Source organism: Vigna unguiculata, chromosome 10, assembly GCF_004118075.2.
Source record: "Vigna unguiculata cultivar IT97K-499-35 chromosome 10, ASM411807v1, whole genome shotgun sequence".
Classification (NCBI taxonomy): domain Eukaryota; kingdom Viridiplantae; phylum Streptophyta; class Magnoliopsida; order Fabales; family Fabaceae; genus Vigna; species Vigna unguiculata.
In genome coordinates, this window is record NC_040288.1 from 38592387 (window position 1) to 38612510 (window position 20124).

At 27.4% G+C, this 20124-nt stretch overlaps 1 protein-coding gene across 3 annotated transcripts; it reads right to left on the reverse strand.

The window, feature by feature from the left end:
• Positions 1-770: 770 nt before the first annotated feature.
• Positions 771-4657, reverse strand: LOC114165797 (protein Brevis radix-like 2). Of its 3 annotated transcripts, none has more exons than XM_028050381.1 (6): positions 4387-4657; positions 3753-4061; positions 3168-3547; positions 2223-2358; positions 1441-1832; positions 1079-1157 (listed from the first exon to the last, which is right to left on the reverse strand). In XM_028050381.1, exons 2-6 carry the CDS (start codon positions 3870-3872, stop codon positions 1079-1081), a joined length of 1107 nt encoding a protein of 368 aa, XP_027906182.1. In that variant the 5' UTR covers positions 3873-4061; positions 4387-4657. The 3 variants fall into 3 exon arrangements, with proteins under 3 accessions (XP_027906181.1, XP_027906182.1, XP_027906180.1); XM_028050379.1 differs by having other exon boundaries at positions 4375-4657; XM_028050380.1 differs by lacking the exon at positions 4387-4657 and having other exon boundaries at positions 771-1157; positions 3753-3872.
• Between the last annotated feature and the right edge of the window lie 15467 nt (positions 4658-20124).

The following is a 20124-nucleotide window of genomic DNA, read 5'->3' on the forward strand; positions in this document are numbered from 1 at the left end:
TTATCATTATTCTTTTAAATTGTTTTTATCAAAGTATTTTTCAAGAGGGGTCTTTTAAATTGATTTATTCTTTTAATTAAAATTGAATTAATTAAAATCTGGTTTTTACAAAATTGAATTAATTAAAATTATTAAGTTTTGATGCTTTGATTCTATACAACAACTCAATAGCTCAATAGCTCAGTTCTTGGTCTCCGTTAGATATATTAAAATGCTTCTGAAATTAATAACTCTTTCGAAATTATCATTTATTTGAAAAATGAATAGAATTTACTTATTACAAAGGGCAGAAAACTATTTCTTTTTAAATATAAATAGAATAAACAAACTTATTAGACAAACTGAAATCTGCTTACTTTATTAGAATAAATATTTTAAAAAAATAAATTCACCCGATATTACATCAGATCTCGTATTAAAATAATCATAGGATTATTTTTATTTCATGGGTTGTAGTTGCATTCTCAAACATGAAAAGGGACAGAAACAATCTATGGTGTATATATATATATATATATATATATATATATATATATATATATATATATATATATATCCAGCTCCCTAAATTCCTTTTACTAAGTCATGATAATGTGATTTGGCACTCAAAACATTAATGGCAGAAGGAGACAGCAATTGTCTAGGACATGCTCCACTTTACATTTTCTAAGCTTCAGAAAACATGTACTTTGTTGCCAACTTTTCAATGATACATACGTTTTGTGCAGAGTTTTCAATCTACAGGATTGTATTTGCAGCTTTAAACAATGTGACAGAACCAAACTTGTTATCTCACTTGGAATAGTTCAAAATTCATACAAGATGGAAACATTTGACTGACATTGGCAGGAATAAGTTTTAACTAAGACTAAAATATCACTATCAAAGTTTAATATTTCCCAACATCTGCATTTCTCCACAGCTAAAGTAAACTACAAAGTTGAAAGTTGCTGTTACATGGCATGGAAAGAAAGATGGTAACTGGATCTATGCACAACACTGTTGTAAAGCTTTCAAGCTGTACTGTGTTAGCCTGCTGAAGCAGTTGTCTGTGTAAAGCCATTTTCTATAGTCACAGTCACAAGTATTGTTCTTGTATCCTAGCACGGTTCTCTTCCCACCACAATCTCGCATGCATTTCTCCAAACCTTTCTCGGCTGTGTAAAAAATTTAATAAAAAACAAAGTCAAACTTGATGACAAATCAGTTCAGCTGTTTAGAATTTTAAGAGTCAGGCATCCAAAGGGATAAATCAAAAACATAACAAAAACAGATCATAGAATCAAATCACTAAATGTAAACGAAATTACCAAATCACTAATTGCAAGTTCAGCTTTTCACACAATACAATACAATACAACTTGTTTAGATAGCAACAAAGTATAAAAAAGGTGTTGCATTGAAAGTAATTTGTTTTCCACACTAATGATTTCTGCTTACCTGAACCGGACACGCCTGAGTTCTCTAGTTCCACCAGGTAATGCTCTGATAGTGATGTAGACTCCTGGTTCATCCTGTTCAACCCATTCAGTTTCCATATCACTGGCATTGCTGATTGAAAACTCGCCTGAGTGATCTTCACCAGATGAACTGGTCCTTACAGAACCATCAAGGGATGATTTTTCAGTCTTTGGAGCACTGATGTTGGAAAGATTAGGTGTTGATGCCAACCCACTTGTCTCATAGCAAGGGTGAGGATGCATTTGGTGGTGTTCCAGTGAATCTGATGAGGAGTAGCCCATTCCCATAGGGTGGTGAAAATGGCGTGGTGCACGCTCTTTGCTGAGTGGAGGAGTGACAGGACTGTCCCTAGCAGATTCAATCTTTGAGCTCTGAAAAAGAAAAGTCATGTAAATGCCAACTAAAATATATAGCAAATTCTCTAAATCAGAAGATTCTAAATGAGCTTATTATGTTACACATTGAGTGGGAAGTGTATCCTTACATACTTCTTCCCCATTCAAGAACCAGGTTTTTCCAAATAAATTCATATAAACTTTGACATCTAAGATATGCTGACACTTAATCATTTATCATCACTTGAAAATTTATAAAAACCAGGTTCTTAACTCAAATATCTTAATATCAGACCTCAAATATGAGTTTGTCCTTAATTTATGATTGATTGTTAAGGATAGCATGTAAGCTTAACGAGTTCCTAGGTTAAAGATTTAACCATGCAATCGTTAACAAATAACAAAGAAGTTGTAGTTGTATTCTACCTCATCTTCAGATCTAGGTGGGGTTGGAAGAGGAACTGCTTGCTGATTGAACCTCTGAACATTGTACAACTCCATGACCTTGTCATAATTCTCTGCCCACCACCTCTGAGCTTGCCATTTATTAAACATTTCACGACTGACAAAAAACATCAAACAATTAATTAGTACAATTACCGAAGGCTTAGAAAAACAAATGTCACATCCTACACCAGTATGTTTCCCTACGTTGAAAATTTCTCAAGCCCGAATTATTTACTGACACAAATATTAACATGGAACTCTAATTGCTACTGTCAGACAAGTTAATGAAACTATCCAGTATCAATAAAGTAGAATTTCATATTCATAAAACTATTTATGTTTGACTAGACCCTTCTAATACTCATTTAAGTTCTTTATGTTTTATTCAGAACAAACAGGAGAAAATGAATATTAATTACTCCCGGAGTGGCAGAAAACCAAGCCTGGCCTTTTTCTTTGCACAAATTCCTTTCTTTTCTTTTCTTTCTTTTTTTTTTTTTTCTTTTTCCTTTTTCTTTTTGTGGGTAGAGAAGAGGGAGGGAGTGCATTTGAATGAGCATGGCTAGAAGATAAAAACCCTTTTTGCTTTTGTCCCAGGCTAGCATACCACACCAGCCAAGCATGAGTTACTGACAATGGAACAAAGCTGAGGTCCTCCACAGAGGCACAATAGAAACAAGATAGATCCTGCCAATCTAGAATCTGGACAGCCTTTGAAAAGCATGTGATCACTCCCAAACAAACATGTACTTAGTTTGCCAGATCAAAGAATAAGGAAGAGTTTAAACTACAACAAAGGACAAAGTCACATTGGCTAAAAAGCAAGTAACCTCTACCACATGACAAAGGCATGTGCTTTCACTCCCCCAAATGTGCAATCTCCAAACACACACAAGATGGGTAGAAGCAAGTAAGTACTAGTACCTGAACCGTATCCTTTTGAGATCATTCCCTCCCTGAGGCAATGAAACAAAAGTAATGAGCACACCAGGCTCCACTTGTGCAATCCACTCCTTAGGCTCATCCTCCTCCATGAACACCACTGACTCAGTTCGTCCACTCACCGAAGCTGGTGTTCCTTCCCCACTGGAAACCCCTTTCACCCTCCCACCTTCTGTTTCCTTCCCCCACATCCTTGGGGTTGAATTGGAGCTCCCAGTTCTGCGGTAGGCCCAGTTGAACCTTGCTGACTCTGACCCCATATCTGAGTCTGCATACTTCCTATTTCTGTTACCATTGGAAGATCCTGAACAAGGTCTGCAGCTCTTATAGGCCCCGGAAGCCTTCACTGCCATGTCCTTGATCTGAAAAACAAAACCACCCCTTTTGTCACCACAGTTCCCAGATAAGTGAAAACAAGTCATACAAATCATTCAAACAGATAAACAAAATTGAATCCTTTTAGTTAGGCTATTACTAACCAATATGAAGAAATACATAATTGAAGATGTGGGTGGTTTCTTACTGTTTTACGATTTGGTAATGAGACAAATCAAGTGGTCAATTTACCTGTGCAGTGAGAGCCTTGATGGCTTGCTTTGTGCTGGGTGTGTGAACAGCTTCTTCCTCTTCTTCTTGGCGAAGAGATCCATTGTTGAGTTGTTTGGTACACGCTATGCAAGTCAACATTTCCCAATGACAAGATAACCAGGTTGAAGTCTCACACTACCAAGTACCAACCCAGGCTAGTAATCAGAAGAAAGGATAACACTTGGCAGCAATCACACAAATTGAAGATCTGGGGTCAACTTGATCCACTCCCCAAAACTGAAAAAACAAAAGCTCCATTGAATGTGCTTCTTCTCTCTGAACAATCACCTACCAAACCAAGTTAAGCAGAGAAAGTGAGAGAATGGAGGCCAGAATCACAGCATTTCAACTCTCAACAGAGAGAGAAAGAGAGAGAGCCAGAAATTGAAAAGGTTTGCAATAGAGAAGAAAGGGGACATGTTTCAAGGCGATTTATGAGATCAAGACTCATTTAAAATCATTTCTTTTGCTCGTTTTTTAATATGAGAGTTATAGTGATTTGGATTCTCTCTCTGTCTCCGAGTTAGAGGAGAGACTAACATAAGACACACAACACACACATCAAAAACAAAGAGTGCAAGTTAAGAGAATGAATACCCACCACACTTGCTACCTTTTCAGAGTCTCTGAAGGGCCATTGAGATTTGAGCTCCCTATGAATGTAGCTCTACAACGTGTGAGACAGTGAGGTTTGGCTTAGAGACTTATGTGTCTCTCTATGTATGATATAACGTGTGAAATTGCACATATATATAGAGAGAGATCATGAAAAGTGTGTGTGCATGCACCACCCTATTCTCTCCGATGAAAGAAAAAAAAAAGGTGAAAATGGGAGTGTTGTGTTGTTTGTGTTGTGTTGCGGCGTGAAGTTCCCAGTTTTTGTGTGAGCTTTGTCTAACTTACCTTAAAATGGGGACATTGTGCGAATGCATTCTAGTCACTTTAACATTAACTTGCCCCACGTAATAAAAATCTCATATGTGTGTTATTATTCTCTACAAAAGTTGTCTCAGTTTCTTTCTTTTCTTTTCTTTTTTTTTTACTTTTGTAAAAGATGCAGATTATTTTTTCATAATGACTTGCATCATGTTGTGTAACAACGAACAAAACAGCAGTGTCAAGCTTCATAATTGTCTGTCATTTTAATTTCTGACTATAACTACCTGTACGGTAAATATTAAAATTATAAAACTCACCTTTTAATACTTTTTATTTATATTTTAATTTTTATAACTTTCAAGTGATTTAATTACTAAATAAAAAATAAATTATAATTAAATGAAGGGAATGTGACCTCAAAAAGAAAAAATAGTGAACTAAAAGTATTCTGTCAAAATTAAAGGTAAGATTTTTAATTTCATTTAAGAGTCTTAATTGTATGATCTTTTCCTGATATATGTTCTAATGAAAGAGTCTCATAAACATTAAACTCATAACTATTTCCTTATGTCTTAACTATTTAATTAATTGTATTAGAGATGATAATATAATACTAACAAAAATTTAAAATAATAACATATATAACACTATAACTATTTTTATTTAATTTAAATTTAATAGTAATAATTATTATAATTTGAAATAAAAATGTATTTTCTCTTCTTCTTTCTAGTTTCTAGTATTTGTGCTTTGTCCCTCAAAGTGATGCTGCTGTAGCTCGCATTCCTTTTCTTTACTGGTTTATTTTTCTCTCAAAAAAAAGTATAAATTTCTAAAAACTATTTTTTAGTTCACAATAAAAATATTTTTTATTCAATGATATAATTTTGGAACACACATTCAACTATTTTCCGAAATTATATTTCCAAAATGGAAGTAACTCAATTTAGGAAATTTTTCCATAAGCATATATGGCAACAATTTTGCAGTTTGGAATGATATGAAAATTATGCAAACATGGTTGGATTTTTGCCATGACAAGCCATTTATGTCTATACATGCTTGAATTTGTATTGTATGAGTATTCAAATGTGACATGTTTGAAATGTTATGATGGTGTTGCAGGTCATCATTCACAACTTTTGCACGAAACACATGTTATAGTTTAATAGGTTTCTCTTAAACTTTAAATTCTACAACATAACTAATATGAAGACATTACATCATTGTATTCTTCATATGTTTTTGTACTCAACTAATGAAAAAAATATTTTTTTAGTAGTCTTTTTATTGATTTTTTATCAAAAAAATATTATTTTAATATGAATTTAATAAACCTGAATTATTTAGAATTGAAAATAAAGTTGCTTATATATATATATATATATATATATATATATATATATATATATATATATATATTGATTGAATGTGACTTGGTTGTTAAAGTGTTTGATTATGTAAAATAACGTTCTTATATTGTTTATATAATTTAAGCAAATCTCTTCTCCAATAATCTTGTTTTTTTTTTCAAATTACAAACATTTCATTTCAATATTTCATCGACTTTATTTATTCATCTAACAACATCCACAAAAAAATTATTTACACAAAAAAAGTGATAGTTAAATGTTAATCAAATGCTACAATGAAAAAAAAAATCATTATTTGTTTGAATTAAAACGACAAAGAGAAAAATAATGACAATAGAATAAGAAAAAGAAGAAAATTACTCTTTTTCTTCCTTCTAAAACAAGTAATTTGTACACTATGATAAATCATAAAAAAAATGCAAGAAATTATGACACCGTCTTTTATATAAAATTTTAAGATAATATAATCTATACTTTTTATATGTAATTTAATCTTTTATTTATATTTGACGTGAGATTTTAAACTTTAATTCATAATCAAAATTTGATATGAAACGAAAAAAAAATCTGAGGAGACTTCATCGATTTCCATTTGACCTTCAATTTGATTGAATAATATAATATAACAATGAAAATTTAAATATTAAAGTTTAAGGTATTTCAAAATTATAATGTTTCGGTGTATCCAATAAATCTTACATTTCAGGAATCAAAATTAAAATCAAATGTTGTATAAATATTTCTTCCTTTCTCTAATCTCTAAGACGTCTTTTAAGAATAAAAGTGTGACAGAACTCCAAGTTCCAAATAATATCTCCAAAATATTTCTAGAACTTCGGAACAAAACTATAAAAATAAAATCTATGTTTTTTTTTTTAAGATAAAAATCAAACATGTAATTTCTAGAACAAAAGTATTTCAAAAATAGCTTAAAATTTGTTAAGAAGAAAAGAAAAACCATTTCATGACAACATCTAACATTTTCCTAATAATTTTATCAATCCTAAGTAATCTATATTTCACTTTTATCTTCCTCTCTCTCTTTCTTCTCATTTCCCATTATAGACAGAGTGTAAAGTAAATCAGAAATTGAAGCAAATGCAATTGGATTAGCTTAATAAAAGTGTTACTTCCATATGGGATTAGTTTGACAGAGTATTAGTTGGACATGACAGACTGGAATATTATGTTATGATGAAACACACCAACACCTTACTTCATCAATATTTCCTTTTGCCTTCAAATTATGAGATAGTGTGAACCAATTGTCACACACCAAAAACCAACAACATTCAACAACAAGTACTTCCACCTTTCGATCATTGTACACAGTTGTCACTGTAATTCTCAAACATTCACATAATCTTTACTTTTCTGTTCAAAATTTTACGTCGACTAAAAATAAAATCAATTTATATATATAACTAAGACAAATCTTATTTTACAAATCGATTTTGTGAGATTAAATTAAACTTAAAATCCATTTTCTAAAATTTTCATCACCATTTTCTATTTTCACCCCTTTATTCTAATGCCATTTACAATTATTAATATTTTTTATCAATTATTGTGTAATATTTCCTCTTTCAAATTTGCCTTCGGTTAAGTTCTTTTAACTAATAAAACATAATTTTAACTCACGCCTAAAAAATTACATCATTCTTAACCCAAAATTTTAAAATAATAAATTTATAAATTTTCATTTTCGTATATTGTTCTATCTTTTTATTTGTTAATATCTTTTTATTTTTAACAAATATGAGATCTAGACATATACTTAAAAAATATAAAAATTATTTTTAATTAATTACCACCGAATTAGGTTTATACATTTCGTGACTTGAATGTCAAAGTTGAGTGCGCCTGGCAGTACGGCCACACGTGCACATGTTCATCTTCCTTTTTTGCGCTTCAAAACCATATCTTATTATTTGTTCAGATTGAAACTACAGCTTATATGATAAATACATAAACTTATTCTTTTATTTTATAAAGTAAAATGCATAGAGTATTTAAATGTTTATAACATTTTATTCTTAATTTTGTAAATATAAATAATAATTAAATATATTTTTAAAACTGGATGATTTTTAAAATCTGATTTAAATAAAAAAAAGGACATCAAGAAAATATTTTCAAAATTATTTATTTACTTTTCAGATATTTTTCACTAAATTTTTAGTTTATAGTGTTCGTATTTAGTTAAATTACACATTATTTTAAATATATGTAATCCAATTAGGAGCAAACTTTACTTTTTTTTAAATGGTTTCGATATATTTAATTGTTTCACATTGATAAAAAAAATACTTTAAATATATATTTTTTTCTCAACTTTCTAATGTGTCTTTTAAAGAACAATATTACAACATGTTCAAACTTTAAACAAGGTAATTAAGTAATTTAAATATTTTTCTTTTCAAATTTCTAAGGTGTTTTTTTAAGAATAATATATACAGATCGAAACTTTAAAATAGACAACATATATAAAAATAAAAGGTTAAATATGTTTTTTATTTCTCGGTTTAAGTAAATTTTAGAATTAATCGATTTTTGAAATTTTATACTAATTTAGTCATTCATTCTTAGAAATGCGTAGATTTAGTCTTTTTTACCAAATTTTGTTAAGTTTATTTGATATTTTAAACGTATTTTATGATAATATTTGAATTAACATTGAAAAAAAAATGTGCCAAACAGAATAAACAATTTAAATATTACCATAAAATGCGCTTGAAACGTCGGATAAATTTAACAAAATTTTGTTAAAAGGGCTAAATTCATGTATTTTTAAAGATAAATGACTAAATTAATAAAAATTTTGAAGAAGAACTAATCTAAATTTCATTTAAAGAGATTAAAAACATATTTAATCTAAAAATAAAAGAAGGTGAGTAAAAATAAAAGAAGGTGAGTAAGAAATGGGTGTTGTTAATTAATGGAAGGTAAAAATTGTGATTTGAGAAGAAACATCATAATTTTATTTGACACGGAGGAGACACAAAGAAGGAAGTGCAGTGATTGTGAATTTATGTGATTACAGTGTTTGCATAAAGTACACTCAACATTCCCATTGATGCATCGCAACCTTACTAAATTGTTTAATATTGTTTGAATTTGGAGCATTTCTAATTAATCAAATAAAAATGTGCAGAGTGAGCAACCTCACGGGTAGAATAGAATAACACCAATTTGTTCTACGATAATAATATTTACATAATTTTTTTATCATATTTTATAATTTTCTCTCACTGATTATAGTCACCAACGTATCAATATTATGTTTGTTTATTGAGCCATGCTTCAGTCAAACCAGAATAACTGGTACTGCGTCTGCGACACTTTTGTCCATTTCTATCACACACTCCAAACATCTTCAAATTCAAAGATGCCAAAAACTTCCTTTTCTATTTTGTTTCATACAATTTCGTTTCTTGTCACTGTTTTGACTCAAATCTAGTTTCCACAAATTTGGTAACCCTCTTCGCCCCCATTCAATGCCCATATACAAGTAAGATAAGAACATACCAGTGAGTTTTGGAAATCTTATAACTAGTTATATTACATCATATAATTAGAATCGATTTTCATTTTATAGGTTAATAATTTTGTAACGATGAGTTAGTTTAAACTTTAAAAAATAATATGAAATTAAAAAAAAAAAAGTCATAACATGGTTAAAATTATAAAAATCGTTATTGAGAGTATATATATATATATATATATATATATATATATATATATATATATATATATATATATATAAGTGTAAATAGAGTTGTCAAAATGAGTTGATACTCGCGAGTCAACTCGGCTCACCACGGGTTCAGACTGGGTTGGGTTGAAATTTTTTTACAAATTTCAATACGGGTTAATTTTTGACTCGGCTCATTTAGAACCTGGCTTATCCAGGTTGAACCTGTGATAAGCCGGGTTGGTGACTCAACCCGCAAATAAAAAGGTCACACAAGTGTTTTTATTTTTTTTATTAAGTTGAGCTTTATATTTGAGTTATGTTAGGTTTTTTTTATTCAACACATAAATAATTTGTATATTTTTTTATTTTGGTTTGTATTTGGATTGTATTAAAGTTTATTTAGATTTTAATTAGAATTACAATTTAGTTTTAACTGAAAAAAAAAATAAAAAAAATAATATTTTTTTTTAATTAAGTAAACCCGTGAGTCAACCTGTTTAACCCGTCAATCCGTGGTGGGCCAGACCGGAGTCAAATTTTTTTGGCTTGCTAAAAAGTGAGCCGGGTTGGGTTAACTCACTAAATCATTAACCCGTGATGAGTCGAGCCGGGTTGAATCGAGTTACCCGTTTTGACAGCTCTAAGTGTAAATCTCACCTTATTAAGTAGATTGTATAAGATTGAGTTAGACTTAAAATTTATCTCAAAAAAAATAATCATTTTCACTTTGGTTTTCTTATTTTCAAATAAGATAAAGGAGGGTAACAAAGGTGGTGGAGCTCGTTTAGACACATTTTAATTTATTCTCCCGCCGTGCCATCCACCAATTATTAGGAAAAAAAAAACATGACAAAAATATTAATCAAAAAAACTTCTATTATTATCATACATAAACCAGCAGGGTATTGATTTTGAAGTAATTACACAATAATGTAGGAGAAAGTTAAAATATAAAATTGTCGTAACTTCTATATTATTATGAATATGATATACCATCTATTTACAGTGAGTTTTTTTTAGGAAATAATATCTCTATTTCAGTTTATAACTAGTGCAAGAAAGAAAAAAGTAAATTTTAAAATAAGTGTACTATTTTAACTTTTCAATAATGAAAATAATTTTTTTTCATAATATTAATGATAAGGAAAATTACATGTTTAAATTTATGACACATATAAAAACTGCTTCTAAAATTTGTAAACTTAATTTTTTAAACAATTAAAACAAAAATTTGCTATATAAACAAACTATAAGCGTAACTATTGATATAGATGTTTATAATTTGCGTGCGTTAAAAGTAACCTGGATCACTTAACAGAGAAAGCAAAAAAATAAATCGATACTTTTTTCTTTTTATGCTTTATACTTTCTTCTTTTTTTTCCACAGAGAAAAGAGATGAATATAAAATAATGCTTAATGTTGATAGAGTCTCTACATTACTAGTTAACAAACAAATTTGATTAAAAATGTATGCTTGAAAACGCAACATGTAAAATAATAAGGATTAAATATATTTTTAGTTTTTAAATTTTGACACAAAATTAAAATTTGTCTATATTCATAATTTTGATATATTTTGCTCTCAAAATTTAAAAGTTAGATGAACATAATTTTTTTAATCAAATTACGTTATTTATTTTTTATAATGTGTATCTCTACGTTCATAACTACACTATAAAGTATTTTTATTTTTTATGTATCTCAAGTTTTACATAGAGTTTCTTATATAGTAAAATAGAGAATCACATCTCACAATTTTACAATTTTAAGCGATATGAGACTAAATCAAACACCATAATACTAGTACATTAAAGCAAGGAACGTGTCAAACAATATAAATAATTTAAATATTAATATAAAACACGTTTGGCATGTCAAAAAAAATTTACATAACTAGATTATATTCATTTATTTTTAAAATTTGGGAAAAAAAATATCTAAATTTTGAATGTCAAAATTTACATACTAAAAACATATTTATCTTTATATTTCCATGTATCAGGTTATAATTCTGATGTGTAATGCATCTCATGAATTATACATTGTTAGTATATATATGAGACAAATTTTTAATTTAAAGATAGTTTTCATTAATCTTTATCATTTATATGTAAAGTCATAAAAGTGGTATTAATGAATACTAATTGTTAATATGTTTGTTTTTGCTTTATTCAAACCCGCCATGTTCCTCTTTTGACACTTTTATTGTCATGTCAAACACAATGTTTGTTAGTCGAAAAAGGTGATGGGTGATCGAACTCTGCTTTGCATCCTAAATCATAAGCAACTAAAGGTAAAACCTAACATTCTTTTTTTAAGTGTTGAAAAGAACAATAATCAACCATACCACAAGACAACATTTGTCTCTGTCTCTTCTAAAATTATAGGACTCATTTCCTTTATATTATTAAACAATGCCACACCTTGCTATGCATTAAAATATTAAACCACAAAATTATCTGGTTTAATTATTTTTCTCTTCTGTTCTTGCCAAGAAGGGAGGAATAAAGTGAAACTCTTTTTGTTTCTTTTTCCATATGCAACATTGCACTAGATGATAGCAACTCTAGATTCCATATATTTGAAAATCTTTAATCAAAAACTTACCTCTTAAGGAATTCTAATACATGGAACTTTATTTTCTCCTAAAGTATAGTTTGACTGCGGAATATAAAAAAATCGGTGCAACATATACATTTTTTATTCAAAATTTTGTGAAGATTTAAACGTAACATATAGAAGTTGAAGGTGGAGATTTAAATGAAACCTACGTCTTTTATAAACAATGAGAGTGTGAAATGTAAGCAATGTGAAACTTCATTGGCTTTTGTAATACCTACTTATGTACAAGTTGGCATTAAAACCTTGTAAAGTTTTACGTTTGACATGTTTAGGAACTAATCACATGGGTAAAATTAATGTAAAAAATGGTAATTAATATATGCATTTGTTACGATGAATGAAAGTGTGAAATAACCCTAGCTTGATACGTGATGTGTAAAAGGATTAAAGGTGACTGTGGCTATTGATGCATTGATTGATTGACCAATGGTGATGAAGAGGGTGAAATCCACCTAGTTCCGTAGAGGAGACATTATCATATGAATGATTTGAATAACATTAATAGATTTGAGTAAATGCTGAAGAATTGGGAGATATATATATATATATATATATATATATATATATATATATATATATATATATATATATATATATATATATATATATATATGGTTAAATATTTTTTTTAACTTTTAGTGAAAATTGAAATTAGTTCCTCTTGAAAATCTTGAACCAATTTAGCTTTTCAATTATGTAAGTGTGTAGATTTAACCCTTTTAACTAAATTTTAGTAGGTTTATTACATTTCATTATAGTATTTTAGTTTGTTTACACCGTTTGACATATGTTGGCCTCAATATTAATTAAAAAATGTGTTTGAAACGTTAAATAAACTTAAAAATAAATTAAGGTTTTCAATAGGAACTAATTCTAATTTTCATGTTGAACCATATATATATATATATATATATATATATATATATATATATATATATATGTTGAGTCTTTTGGAAAATGATCACCAGAGAGATACAACATTAATGAAACATTAGTCCAACTCACACATAAAGGATTGACATCACTCTTAACCTAAAATCTTAAGACGATTTTCTACTTAATGTAAAATTTAGACTCATACTTGAATTCTCATATATATATATATATATATATATATATATTGTGATGATATGAGTGGACCATCACTCACATGCTTGCAAAGGAAAAGATAGGTTTTTGTACTATGTTTGGAGAATTTAGAGCATGTACACTTGGATGAGAGGGCAAAACAATTATGGTACTTTTGGTGCTTCAATCATTCTATCTGCCACAGGGGAATGCTCCATTCCACATTAACTCCTATGTTTCCATGGAAGATGAAAACCAAAGGAGGAGGGTAAGTGAAACTATAGAAACAGAATGATATAAGATATAAATGTGTAATTGAATTTAAATTAAAAAGGTTTGGATTTTTTCTTCTTATGTTTTATCCACCTGCAAAAGAAACGGCACGCTTGGAGAAAAAGGAAGAAAAGAAAAAGCGCAAAGGTTAAAAGGGAAAAGAAAAACAAACATATGGTATTTGGTGAATTATCATATAATAAAATATTCTATTTTTTTTATTCTGTTGTGTGAATATCTTACGTAAAAGAGGTAAAGATTACAAATTAAGAAAATTAAAGTCTTTTTATTACGTATATCATCACTTTTTCCTTTTTGTTCGATTCTTCCATTTTATTTCACATCTTCTTCTCTTTTTAAAAGACTCCAAACAGTGAAAAGAAATAGGAATATTGCTGTTTCCGTTTCTCGTTTATTTAATTTTATTTTTTCTCTGTTTCGAACGAAACATTAAAAAACTTACTATGGAAAGGACTCCACGATCCACCTTTGAACGGAAGATTCTTCTAGCACAATAAATAGCTACAAACAAAATATTAATATTTTTAGATTATTTTTTTAAATGTATAAAAGATTATGCAGTCAGTCCCATGTGATATTAAATTTTAATTTCTAATTAATAAATTATTTATCTTGCCTGATTACACATGTACATAAATTTAAAAATTTACGCTTTAGATACCAAATAAAGAAAGATACAAGAAGATTACAAGTATCATAAACACTTTTTTATTTATTTTAAGATTTATTACTATTAGTATCTTTTGAGGATATATTAAGAATATCTGTGACTTCTAAGATACTTTCAAGTTATGTTTAAAGTTTTTTCTTGAGTTGAAATTTATCATGAATTATTATCATAATTAAATATGTTTACCCATCTATTTATTTAATATAGTTTATCTGATCTTAACTATCAATAGCTCAATTTTATCATGAAGTTTTATCACAATTAAATATATTTATCTCATCTAGGTATTTCAATTTGGGTGTTATATGTATACTACCAAATTCATGGATCAAACTAATTAATCTTGTATTAAAATATAATTTCATGGGTTCGAAAATCTCATGTTACCATAAAGGTGTGCTGAGTTTGTAACGTGAAACATGTCTTCAACACTGTAATAATGATTGTAAAGTGACTTATCATAAAGAATACATCTTTATAAAGGGAGAATAAAGGCCTTATATATATTCTGTATCGATTTAATGAAAATCTCTAGGGTTTTTCTTTTCTATTTTTTCAGGTGGGAACTTTATTTATCTGTATTTCAAAAAGCACGTTTTGTGTAGAAAAAAAATCATAAATTAAGAGGAAGAAAATGTGGTATCATGAACTTTCACGTTGATATAAAACTCAAATCACAAGATATAAAATCAATAGGTTTAAATAGATTTTTTTTTCTGTGAAAATTAGAATTAATTCATCTTAAAAATTTTGAATTAATTTAGTGTCTCAAATCTATAAATATGTGGATTTAGTCATTTTAACCAAATTTTATTAAGTTTATTTGACGTTTTAAACACATTTTATTATAGTATTTTAGTTTGTTTACACCGTTTGACACATTGTTTCAATGTTAGTTGATAAATACGTTTAATACGTCAAATAAACTTAAAAAACATAATTTAAATGACTAAATCTACATTTCTAAAAATGAAAAATTAGATTGATTCAAAATTTATAAGAATGACCAAAAATATATTTAATCCAAATCAATATTATCTCTCTTTTTTATTCATGTACGTGAAGCAACTGTAACAGTAAACTTTTAAATGAATTTGAAATTAATTGAAAAGATAAAATCAGAATTATAATCAATTGAAAATTTTTAATTTTATTAATTAAAAAAAAAATACTTTATTAAAAAAGGTTCATCTGAATGTATGGTAAGACATTTTTCTCTTTATAACTTTTACTTTTATTTTTTTGAAAGCGTTAACCCAGTGGGCCGTATCTGAAAGGGCCCTTTAGTTTTTTTCAGCCCACCGGGCTTCTTTAACTGTTTCTTAAAGATTGCACGTTATGTAACTTTTTTTTCTCTATTCATTTTAACAAATAACATTTTAACATATAACGAATAACAACTTTAAAATGATTTTAATAAGTTGTGGAGTTTATTTTAAAAACATATTTGAAAATAAATACAATAATTTATTTTTAGAATTATCTTTAGCATTCTCACTCCATAATATATATATATATATATATATATATATATATATATATATATATATATATATATAATATGAACCAATACTAATTCATTGCATGTCTTTGAAGAACCAATATTAATATACGTTAATGCTTAAACAATGTTTAAAGAATGTGCATTAAAAGCTGACACCGTAAGCATAATCATTAACCCACGTGAAGCATACAATAAAAATCATTAACTTTTTCTTTCACAACAAAGAAACACACTTTTTTTTTCTTTATAAATAAACCCTATTGTTCATTGATTCACTTAAGTAACGTAGCAAGACAAAAAGAATATATATAATAGCAAGAAATTCTGAGTGTTTCTTAAATAAATAACCTTCAAAATAAGCGTGATTAGTGTTAGTTGTTTGGATTTGGTGAAATTATTAAAGTAAAAATACTTTTTTACGAACAAATAAAAAGCGTCAATGACGATGCTTTTGTTAATGCGAAACGGCAAGAAAACGTGAGTTAGTTGGGGAATAAGATTATTTTTTAGTTTAATAAAAGAAGAATAAAACACTTAACTAATGCATTAACTCATTGGTTTGTTCACCTAATCATTAAACACTTTGTAATTATATACACTGGAAAATATTAAGAATTAAATTATATATATTAACAATTATCAATGGTTCAAAATAAATTATATTTTTTACTATACTTCCATAAGACTCGAGTAATAAATTAAATTTATAGGTAATATTTTCTCATTGATAATAATTGCATTCACATAAAACACATGTTAAACAAACAATTAACACTGTAGTAGATTTTCAAAAGATAATAAAGTTATACTTGGTCACAAATACATTTATAATAGATTTTAGTAAAACACTCAAGATTTACTAAGCCAAACACACATCTATGATATATTTTGGCAAAACACTCGGGCTCTACTTGGTCACACACACACATCCACAATATATTTTAGCAAAACACTCATGCTCTACTTGGGACACATATCCATCCACTTTATTTTTAAAAATTTAAATTCATTTGTTTTATTTTTAAATTTTTTTTTCTCTCACTCTGTGGATAACAAGCTTGCCCAACAAGACAAAGTTGAAAGTTTTTACGAAAATTAGTCTCACTCAACAAGCACTCTCACTCACTCGACCAGACATGACTCTCATATAAACCAATTCATTTTGAACCCACTAAATTTTCATCATTTTTTTTTCAATTAGTAAGAAAGTTGACTTGCCTAGGAACATAAATGTCAGGAGTAAAATCAATTAAATTCGTCTAACGAGACCAAAATCGTCCATCGATATTTAACCACCTCGAGTTTTCTAAATTTTTATAAAAATAGTTTCATTGAGCAAGAGTTTTACTCACTCAATGACCCAAACCCTTGGTAGCCTTTTTCATAAGGCTCACCCAACAAGTATAACAACTTAATCTCTTTGGATTTTTATTTTCTTTTTCACTTTGTGTAGTCTGGTTTGTCCAACAAGTTTGCATCACTTCATAAATTTAACAAATAGATTATATCATCAAAGTAAAAAATGTCTTTAGATCAAACAATTTGTCTGAAATGATACATCAAAGTAAATCATGAATCCACACAACTATACAAACTCTTAAATTTTGAGATTTATCAAAATCTTAATCATAGCTCAATTTTTACAACAAAATTCTCACAATAAAAATAATAATCATATAATCTCTATTACAAGATCATTCAATTGAAACTCTATTAGAAAATAATTATCTTCCTTTACTTTGACTATACCATTAACTCAACTATATTTCAATAATAGTAACTCTTAAATAATATCCTATTTATACTTAAAGAAGTCAAATCACTGAAACAAACACATTATGGTGATAAAACAAAGATTAATCTTGAACCTCAAAGACTCACATTCATGCCTCAAACACTCCATGTATGTCAAATTTAAAAAATGACTTAAGAAAAAAAGAGTAAAAGATGAACTTACTTTAGTGAAAATTTTGATGGATTAAAATAATAACACTTTATACTTGTATAACAATCTTTAATCTTTCAACAAATAAGTAAATTGTTTAAAATATTAAAGTAAATATAAATGGAGGAAAATAAACAGTTTTCTAAAAAGTATAATCTTCACAAAATCAAACTCCATGATTTTTCTATTTATATATCTGACTTTTTAATAACAAAATAATCAAGCTTCATTTATATAAAATAAATACTACTAATACAACATTAATCTTGTAAATAATAATAAAATTATTCGAGAAATGATATGAAAAATAAACAAGTAAACAAATTATTAAGATTTCAAGTCTTTTTAAAAGTGTAAAATACTGTGGCTTTAATAACTATAAGTAATTGACATCAAATTTGTTTAGCAAAGAAAACAAATCCCAACAATCATTAGTTTAATGTAATAATATCATATGTTTATATGTATAACCATCACATTGCATAAACATAAAAATGTAAAAGTCATAAACGTTAACAAAAACATTTTTTTAAACAACAAAAGTAAATTAATTATTTGTTTTCACATCCAAAAGCCATTTAATTATTGTATTAGTTATAAAGACTAAACTTAAAGATTCACTCTATAAAATAACTATTTTTCTATATACATGCCTTTTCCTACCGACACTTTCTTTATGGCCACTAATTAATACATTGTCGACCAAAGTAAAGGAGAACAACAACCTTGTACATCATTTCATCAAATAATGTTATTAAGAATTATTTTGTGAAAGTATTTTTCAAAAGCAAATCATTAACAGAGTACGTTCAATGTCGTAAAAAAAATAAATTCAAACATGTCCCTATATATTGATAAACTATTAATTATATTATAGAGAGTAATATTATAAATATTATAAAGGGAATCGAATGCCACGTAATATATTAATAGCGGAATGACAAATTAAATTAAATATTAAAAACAATAACTTCAACACGCAATTTAAGAATATAATGAAATTCTTCTGCTTTAAAGTTTAACTTTACTTTATTATGTCAAGTTGGTGTATTTTAATCAAGACAGAATATGTTAATGTTGTTTTCGTAATAAAAAAAGTGGTATATGGATCCTTAGTTTTTTTTTTTAAATATAATATTTAAAAAAAACACTTAATGATTAATTAATATATTTTTTAACAAAACTAAGATTGTTATTCTACATCTTAAAATATTTAATTACAATTTAAATTTAGTCAAGTTGGTGTATTTTAATCAGGACAGATTAGGTTAATGTTGTTTTCGTAATAAAAAAGTGGTATACGGATCCTTAGTTTTTTTTTTTTAAAATATAATATTAAAAAAAACACTTAATGATTAATTAATATTTTTTTAACAAAACTAAGATTGTTATTCTACATATTAAAATATTTAATTACAATTTAAATTTAGTTTATAAGCATTTATTATTTAAATTACTTTGAATAATATCAAGGTAAAAATTAAAATTTTTAAAATGTTTTATTTTAATTCCAAAAAGTTATTTTTAGTATTTCATCTATAATATATATATAAATATACAGGGTACATACATGGACAAACTAGACTAGATATGGCAAACTTATTATTAACTAAAATATTCCACTTATCCTCATCAAATCTACTTATTTATCATCTTTAATTTTAATTACATAAATAAAAAGGACTCCTAAATGGATCTTTTAATTTAAGGTAATTTTTATTTAGCATTAGTGATCTGAAATAAAAATACACAAATATTCTCATATTAAATTTAAACATGAAATTACTTGTATAGTGACAAAAACAAATGCAATTTTTTAACATGCCATGTATTTAAATTTAATTTTAAAACCAACTCTTTAAAAATTGATAAAAAAAAATCAGTATTTCTTAAAAAATCTGAGTTATGAATTGAGTTTAACAAACGAGACCACACAATCATAAAACAACAGGTCAAAATTAAAATATCTATAGAAAATCTAATTAAATACTTGATAATTTTCAAACAATTGTTTTATCAAACTACATCTTTCTCTCTGTTCTTCTTACGACCCCTCAGACTCAAATAATTGACATTATTTGATCCGATCGTAGATCTCGTTGATCGGAACCAATTGATTTCTGCCACGTTATCGAATTCGGTTTGAATTAACTCATTCTCTGAGACCCACCATCACTCAATTACACAACCAATAACCGCACCTTCAAAAATTCCTGATAAGCTTCTCCTTGTTTCTCGACAAAATCTGAGACACAGAGAGAAAAAGAAGACATAGCTTCAAGATCAGTTTCCGTTCAG